This window comes from Priapulus caudatus, unplaced genomic scaffold, assembly GCF_000485595.1.
Source record: "Priapulus caudatus unplaced genomic scaffold, Priapulus_caudatus-5.0.1 Scaffold302, whole genome shotgun sequence".
NCBI lineage: Eukaryota > Metazoa > Priapulida > Priapulimorpha > Priapulimorphida > Priapulidae > Priapulus > Priapulus caudatus.
In genome coordinates, this window is record NW_014577363.1 from 95,515 (window position 1) to 104,570 (window position 9,056).

General features: G+C 41.0%; 1 protein-coding gene across 1 annotated transcript in view; it reads left to right on the forward strand.

Annotated features, from left to right (window-relative positions):
- Positions 1 to 5,571, forward strand: part of LOC106808762 (leucine-rich repeat-containing protein 59-like) — a 7,249-nt gene extending 1,678 nt beyond the window's left edge. The window contains exons 2-8 of the mRNA XM_014811606.1: positions 1,551 to 1,652; positions 2,164 to 2,223; positions 3,026 to 3,186; positions 3,472 to 3,574; positions 4,031 to 4,103; positions 4,461 to 4,673; positions 5,114 to 5,571. Coding sequence (XP_014667092.1) covers positions 1,551 to 1,652; positions 2,164 to 2,223; positions 3,026 to 3,186; positions 3,472 to 3,574; positions 4,031 to 4,103; positions 4,461 to 4,673; positions 5,114 to 5,427 — 1,026 coding nt within the window. The 3' untranslated portion in view covers positions 5,428 to 5,571. The remainder of the gene's footprint in view (positions 1 to 1,550; positions 1,653 to 2,163; positions 2,224 to 3,025; positions 3,187 to 3,471; positions 3,575 to 4,030; positions 4,104 to 4,460; positions 4,674 to 5,113) is intronic.
- The last annotated feature ends 3,485 nt before the right edge of the window (positions 5,572 to 9,056 follow it).

Genomic DNA, 9,056 nt, shown 5'->3' on the forward strand with positions numbered 1-9,056 from the left:
AGGGGGGTCCGGGGGGGTTGTTTTTTTTACCGACCACTAATTAATGCGTAAAAATTGCCACCACACCATAGACGGTATTTGGGGGTTCTTGTATATATAAGATAGCCGAGTCTGTGTACAGTTAGTGTTGGGTTCGGGACAGGTTAACTTTTTGTACTTGTGTATGGTCTGCAGTGCATGCGTAAAAATACACGCGTCGGTCGTCCTGGTCGAATGGGAATTCTTGACGATCGATTCCCGCGCTATCAAACTTTTATTGTGGTGGAATTTAATCGGGGCGGAGGTAAATTTAAACGGGGCGCAATGATTGAAACAAGGGGGAGTTTTCCCAAACGGGGCGCGCGCGCCCCGTTTGCGCAACGTAGGGAGAACCCTTATTAGAGAGATATTATTATAATAGAGGTATTATTAGCTCTTGATATATATATCAAGAGTACATAATAGAGAGTATCTCTATTATGTACTCTTGATATATATTATATATAGTACTAAAATTAGTGTATATGGCAAGATCATTAAAAGAATATCGAGTGCAAGAGAGAAAAATTAACAAGGCCAAAAACATCATGCCAAATCTTATAAATATTCTTCAAGATAAAGAATTGTGGGCAAAAAGGTGTATCGGGGTGTGAAAACATGCAACAAGACAACCATGCACAGTAGCACTGATAGGGTCTATGTCCCCCAGGGTACTGCTGGAACGTACCCTGGTAACTACCTAGCTGATATGGTTAGGGTTAGGGTTAGAGTTAGGGTTAGGGTTAGGGAGTAGGCTTAGGCGACTCCCTAGACTCGTTTAGTGGAATAGGCGAGGTACGGTCCGGCATATTAGATAGTAGTATTTAGTACCAGGGTACGTCCCGGCAGTACCCTGGGGGACATAGACCTTATCTGCCACAGTAGCAGCATTCTTACAGTGTTACTTATGATCTGTAATGATGCTGCTACTGTGCTCAATTAAAGTGTATGACTCATAAACGTTAATGTCATAGCAGATAAGTAACCTCACTGTCCTCAGGAACCAAAACAGTGGTTTACAGTCAAAATGGTATCGACAAAAACCAGGGTAAAGGGCTGAATCAAACTATAGGCCTACACAATGATCAAAAGGTATACAGAAGCGTGCAAAGTCCAGAATGCGTTGGGGTTACGTTTATACAGACAGTAATTTACATGAGAATGCATGCAGATTTCAACCAAAAATATGTGCAGTGATTACAATGTTTAATAAAACCAGTGAGTTAATATTCTCCGAGGAGGACAGCCATATGAGTTTATACCTTAAATGTGATAATAACTGCCTTTTACATATAAATTTACATTGCACTATAGAAATTAGAATGCAATTTTTTAACTCTGACCAAGGAGGATGTTTATGATGAACGCTCTGCTTGTGTAGGGTGAATACGTCACAGTTGGTGTTACTTTTCATTCCGTAGTTAAACTCAGGTCTAGATTTGTGTGAGTGAACAGAAATGGTTATAGTAAATTAAGAACCAACCAAAGATGTGTGGTAACAACTTGCATCTCAATTTAATCATAAATTTCAGATGCCGAAAGAGAGCCTCAACTTGAACTTGAAGGACCGGCTTGATGAAAATGAGTTGGATCTCAATATGAGTGATCTGTCAGTAGTTCCTATGAAAGAACTGGTAATAATCCATGCTTAGACTGATAAGTAATTATAGTACTCCCATTATCATTAGTTTTAAAGTCGTCTTACAGGATAATGTTGTTAGGAGCACCATATCCATAAGTATTTATGTCTATCATATGTCAAAATGAAAATGCCATAACTTTTGGATAACATTTCATTTTTAATGATATACTATAATGGTTATTATTATGTATGGTGTTTCTGGCAACAACCCCTGGATCATAGTAATCTGAAAACCACTAGGTCCAGCAACCTTTTGCATAATGTAATCTAATTTCAACCAATCAGAGCTTAGACTCTTACATACTGGAGTTTATTTTTATTCGAGTATCTAGTATACATGAGCAGTTATGCATTGAGTAGCTGTACAATATACATAGACTCATAGTAATATCATGGTATTGCTACATAGGTATTTGACTCACTTCTACTCATGCCTAATTTCTATAATATGCATTGCTTAAAAACAAGACAGCAACATTAGGTAATTATTATATCATATTCAGGCTGCACTACCTCAAGCTACCAATGTGGACCTGTCCTGCAATAGCATACGGGACATTCCTGTGAGTATTAAATCGATGAGCTGTGATGCATTCTGCCGTGCACTTCGAATACTGTGGGTTACTTACGCTCGAAAGGTCATTGTCGTATAATGGCATATAATATGTACCCGAGGTAACTATCTGATATGGTTAGGGTGTTAGGGTTAGGGTTAGGGAGTAGGCGTAGGCGACATACTCGCCGACACCTCGGATATTACATATACGACAACGACCCCTTCAGCGTTACTTACCCGAAAGGTCTATGCCTGCTTTAGCTAGTACAGTATAGGCATGCAGTGTGTATCTACATAAGACATGTTACACATACAGTTTGTAGTGAAGGTTTGTACTTACACCAGTGACGTAAGACATGTTACACATACAGGTTGTAGTGAAGGTTTGTACTTACACCAGTGACATATAAGATGTTCACGTTTGTGTTTTTAATGAGCTGCTAATTTAACAGAGGGATACACTACACTTTTATTGTATATATGTGAAAGCAGTAGACTTGAAACCAAGAGAGATAGTAGACCCTGTCGCAGATAAGCGGTGTCTTCAATTATCACAAAGAAAATTAAACGCTTGTCACTACCAATGGGAAAGTCTAGTTTGTACAAAAAATCTTGCAGAATAAAGGTGAAATTGATTGTTACATAAAATAGTTTGAGATATTTTGTACTGTAACTGATTAATGTTACATGAGATAACCGTTGTGCATTTTGTCAGATCGCACTTAAAGAAATTATATACATTGCCTCGTACTATGCAGCGTTGGCTACGAATCGCGATTGATTTTGATTATCTGTGACAATTGTTTCAGGACAGCTTCTGTAATTTGCAACACCTTATGGTGCTGGATCTGAGTAAGAACCAGATTAGTGAGCTGCCAGAAGGCTTTGGAAAGCTGATCAATCTCCAACGTATTGACCTGTACCAAAACAAGCTTACAAACTTGCCAGTTAGTTTCTGCTATTTAAGCAAGTAAGTAACATCACATGTCATCCCCCTTTCATATTTGTCAGGTTGTTGACAGATCTCTGGCGATTTATTCGATTACCTAACAAATTTCAATTCAATACAAAATTTAACCTGACCTAATATTGACATACTGCCTATAGGCAACTGTAGCAGGCGAGGTCACTAACACTAGTCCCTCCCCTGTTTGTTTATTTCAATAGACCACATAAAATGCAATGGTACAATGAAATAAACCTTCAGGATTTTATGCAGTCCCTCGCCTGCTTAAACAGTACTGTTTTATTTCAGGCTAAAATGGCTTGATGTGAAGGATAACCCATTGTTGGAACCATTGAAAAAGGTCGCAGGTGATTGTCTTGATGAAAAGCAATGCAAAAATAGTGCCAAGCAGGTATGACATGTGTAGTTTCATCAGTGTAAGATGAAGCTATTGAAGTACTGGTATAGTAAAAGTAACATTCATGGTTGTGGATGACATCATAGTACTAAGGTTAAAGCCGGAGTAAATGTCTGTGTGGGGTAGCAAAAATCTCATCAGTCATGATAAGTATTGATAAGGGAATAAATGTAAGAATCGTTTCAAGAAATAATGGACGTAAAAAGTAATGGGTGGTTTCAAATTGGATTGAATAGATTGTTTTACTTTGATGGATGTTACTTTTAATTTGGGGGTATTTACATTCATTGGATTTGTATTGTGTAATCTTTGTTTGATCCATAATCCGACCCACTTGCCATCATCAGAAGTTATCATTCTTAATATTAAACTTTATTGATTGCTATATTATCCACCCATACATCAGTCAGCTGCCAAACCTGTGCTCTTAACTAAAAACATTCTCTGTAGGTTGTATCTTACATGAAACAAATGGCGTCAGAACTAGAGAGGAGAAAACAGAAAAGCCTGAAAGAAAAACGAGGTATGAGATAGTGAAATGTGAAATGTGATATCATCGACGCGTGAACCATGAAGTCAACAATTTGTTGATTTCTGAAGTCGTATAACATTGCCAGCCATACATTACAGCCTACGGTTAATGACGAGTAGAACCATATTCACTAAAATTGTACAGTTCTTGTTCAAAGTGTCGTTAGCAAGATTCGATTGTATGAATACACAAATAACACAGAAAATCTGTTGTTAGCACGTAATGTAGAAAGGTTAGCAGTACGTTTGAACTTTGCAGTTGAGTAGAAATTGACCAAGTTAGCTCTAACGCAGAATGGTTGGCTTTTTGTCAATTCCTTAGCCTCCCACTTTACTAATTATTTCACAGAGCAAGCGGAAAAGAAGAAGAAAGAGGATGATAGGGAACGAGAGATTTTGAAACAGCAGAAGAAAGCCGAGAAGGAGAGGAAGAGGAGAGAATACGAGGCCGGGCAAGCCAAGAAGAAGAGGGAGTCAGATCTGCAGGATATGCAGAGAGAACCAACACAGCGCAGGCAGGGCATGGAGGCCAAATCTAATGAGCGCAGTGCGCAGAAGAAAGGTTAGAGGCAGCGTTGCACTGATGCATGCGTTATGAGCAGTGGTGAAGGTTAGGATTAGGGTTAATGTTACGATGAAAAGTTGGAGTTAGGGTTCCAATTATAGGACACCAGTTAGGTTAGGGGCAGAGCAAACGCTGCGGCAGTGGAGTCTTACCGGAATGGTTGCGAATGAAAATTCTTGACAGTATGCATTTAATACCATTTATGAATGTGTCCTGCATCATGTTTATACTCCGAGAGCTTTTGTAAACTCACTGTTATTGACACTGCAGCTACTCGTATATAAAAGAAATCAGGGGTGACTAATTAGAAATTATTGTGTCATTATTCACCCGTGAAGAAATGCATGCCTTTGTTTTATGATGTTCTACAAGTAATTGCTCAACAGATGGCAGCACGTGCATCTGTCTAGGGTGTAATGACGGATTTGTGTTTGTAGGGAGCAGCAGCAGTTTGGGTTTCTTCCTGCTGGCTATCGCCGTGACTGTAGCTGCTGCGGCTGCCGGCCTCTACTTCTACTGCACAGAGATGGCAAGAGAGACAGATCACTGCGTCGCTTTGGAGGTTTGGTTCAAGGACATGTACAGAACGATTAGTATCACAACTGTGGCAGCTTGGCAGTGGACACACGAAACAGCAATATACACGTGGGATGCGGTAAATCTGGCGATGGCCCGGGCTGCACTTGTCACCATGGAGACTGCCATCCAGGTGTCTGAAAGAGTTAACCTATTTGTGAAGCAATTCTGGTAGTCAGGGTCCATATCATTGTAACAAATCCTGGTTTGAGAGAGACACAGGCACAGACACAGACACACATACACAGGCACAGGCACAGATACAGACACGGACACGGACACGGACACAGGCACAGACACGGGCACACACAGACACAGACACAGATACAGACACACACACACACAGGCACAGACACACACACAGACACAGACACACACACACACACACAGACACAGACACAGACACACACACAGACACAGATACAGACACAGTGTCAGACTCGGACTCAGGCATATAAACAGACATAGCCACACACATACACACACCCACTCACACCACGGCAACTACCAACAAACCATATGTGCATGTTTGTATGCAATTTTAATAATAATGTGTTTCATGGACTTTACTTTGAAATTGTGGTCTAATTGCCAAATTTTGCACTTGGTTTCTACAATTTATATGGATTTTTGTCTGTTATGTTGAATGACATTTCAAAAGGCAGTAACAATTTCAACTGCAGTAATCTCGTTTCGATGAATGGATTTGTGTCATGTAAAAAGCTGCATGTATAATGGCATTTTCTATACTCTATTTGATATCCTCTATTCACAGCCAATGTAACTGTGAGAAGGCATTTTAGTGTGGCACTGTGGCCCGTAAGCCTCTCCATTTACCGAACTTTGCGTCATGCATTTAACATTGCGTTAATGCGTACTCCCTTTCCAGGGTTCTCCAAGAGCACTTATAGCCTGGCGTCCCGCCAGGCTATCGTCGAGCCCCGCCATCTTAAAATGCACCCGCCACTCTAAATGTCATAGCCGCCATGCTAAAATTAGCTAAAAAATGCTAAAACTAGGACCGTAAAGGCAGCCTCGCCATGCTATAATGAAAAAGCTTGGAGAACCCTGCTTTCTAGATTTCGATGGCAATCACGCTATCTGGTCCATAGTCTGTCTAAGCATTGTCATGTGCATGACAGTGAGTAACGTTAACAAAGCACTGAGAAAATCACAGCCCGTATTCCTTGCTCGATTGTTTTAGTTTTACATATACCATGTTTGCGGATAGTCTATATCTATTCTGCCTAAACGTGTTACTGACATTGCTGTGTATATTCAACACGGATAATAGTGTGTAAGCGGTCTAAGATATCTAGTGCCGAGTTGTGATACTCGAGTATGTCGTGAAATGTTGACGGGGGAAATGAAGAGTCGTAATGAGAGCGGATTTGTTTAAATTCACTCCTAATAATATATATAGACAAATTCAAATAATAGGTAAAGGGTGTTTAAGTTTTAATACGCGAGCTTTCGAGACGTTCATCTCTTCCACAGGCTTTCAGCTTACATTCCTGCAGAAATCCAGCATTCTGAAATTCAGTATGTCAGCTGAAAGTCTGAAGAAGATTTGTACGTCTCGAAAGCTTGCGTATTAAAACTTTCCTATTATTACCTTTACACCCTTTACCTATTATTTGAATTTGTTTTTATCTACATGGGTGTTCGTGTGTGATTTTACTTCTATATATATATCAGGAGTGAATTATATATATATATATATACAGGCCCGTAGCCAGCTTTCTATTGGGGGGGGGGGTTCGTTTTTCAATGTTGGCAATTTGCTTGGCAGGGGCGTGTACAGGATTTGTACCAGGAGGGTCTAACCGTAACCCATAGTTGCGAGCATGCGAAGGGGAGGTCTGGGGGGCCCTCCCCCAGAAATTTTTTAAAATTACACCCCCTCAGATGCGTTGTCTGCGCGAGCAAGGGGGGGTCTGGACTCCCTGGACCCCCCCTGTACACGCCCCTGCTCGGGCGCGAAACGACCAGGCGAGGGAGCCAAGCGACCGAGCGGGGGGAGGGTGTGGGAGGGGGGTGTTCACTGTTCACCCTCCCGCACGATGGAGATTTTGCAATTATTACACTAAAATGGAGCGACCTGAAGTGAAATTCTTGCAAATTTAAAAAAAAAAAAATTTTGGCTCGGTGGAGGGTTTGTTCGAACCCCCCGAACCCCCCCTGGCTACGGGCCTGTATATATATATATATATATATATATATATATATATATATTAAAGTGTGGGTATCATGTATTTCATGGCAGTGTTTACCCGTGTGACGTCGTATGTTAGTTGGGGCGCGTCATAGTCTGATCGCTGTTACTTATCTGAAGATGAATGTCAATAGTTTAACACGAATTAGTTCGGTGTCGTATTAGAGGATCTTACAACGGGCTTAGTATAGACTTCGCGATCGTATCAGATGTTTGTTAGTGCTAGGCGTGTTCGTGTTCCAGAGCGTGACGGTGTGGAAAATTGGTGAACATGTTGTAGTGCGCACGGTGCGAGACAGGATGGGTGACGTCACGAGTGACTGGGATGAGGATGCCGGCTGTGGTGTACTGAACAGCTGTTACGTGTTGGGTTTGTTTGTAATCTCTGTCAAGATGGTGTCGATTGCACTCCGTTGTGGATTGCAGGCGTAAACCTCGTGAAGTTTGTGAGTCGGGGGCAGTGAAGGTTGGTTCACTGAATCACAGCAAATGATTATTTTGTAATCGGGGTGGACAAACCATTCACTCCACGACGGCATTCGAGACTTTATAAACAGAATGTCAGCAGTTGATAGCGTGGTTTGTCACTACAAAGATTGACTTACTATTTGTTTACTAAGGTAGCTGTCTAACGGGTTACTAAGCTTGATTGAGTATGGTCCGCACAGAGACTGGTAATATTATATTTCCGAAAGGTGGCAGCACCTCATTTTTCATCAGCTTTATACCTGAATTCCTGTTTTATTGGACAGAAAACTGAGCGTCCTAAGTACAACTAGGGTCACAGTGACATTCCAAATCGTGTTGTGATGCACTTGCGCGTACTTGGTTGTTGTTAACTTATAGAATTCGAGGCGTGTTGCTAGAGGATCGATCGATCGCGGGTAATGCATATAAAGACGAAATACAGGAAGTAGGGATCTGTTTTGCAAGTAGATGAAGTCTTTCACGTTTGCTTTTGAAATAAAGCTGTATCCCGTATTTTTACCTCCCGAAGAGCAGAGAGAAGTGGGGAGCGAGAGAGCTATTTTCACGGTGTTTTGTGTAATAAACATTTAGTACGGAGTTGAACGTGTTTTTGTTGTTTATTGTTTTGTGATGTGTACCCTCGCTCTACCGTTCTATCCATCGCGTTTATTTTTCTGACTTATGTTAGTTTTCTTATAATATTACAGTGTGAGAAATAGAGTGACAATTCTTGCAGCAAACATATGAATATAGCAACCACGTTGTTAAGCCAGGGGAACTAGACGTGCTTATTAACCCTAAAAACACCACAAAACATTCGTTTATGGTAGGAAGTCCTTACCTATTGAAGGACAGCCCATCCGGTTGTAGGATGGGCATAGACAGCTTTGCTATATCGTGCGAGGTTAACATCGCGTAAATGCTACAATTATCGAGTAGGAATAAGCTACTTCCCTCAGGGCGCGGTAGTAGGTGTGATAATATGCCCCAGCCTTATTCACTGATCTTTGTGTGGGTGCGTTCGTTTATGTGTGCATGTGTGACGCGCGAGCGAGCGGGCAAGAGAGTATGTGTTGGTTCAATGCATTCTTGTTTCTTTTTATGGATAAAAATACTTGAAA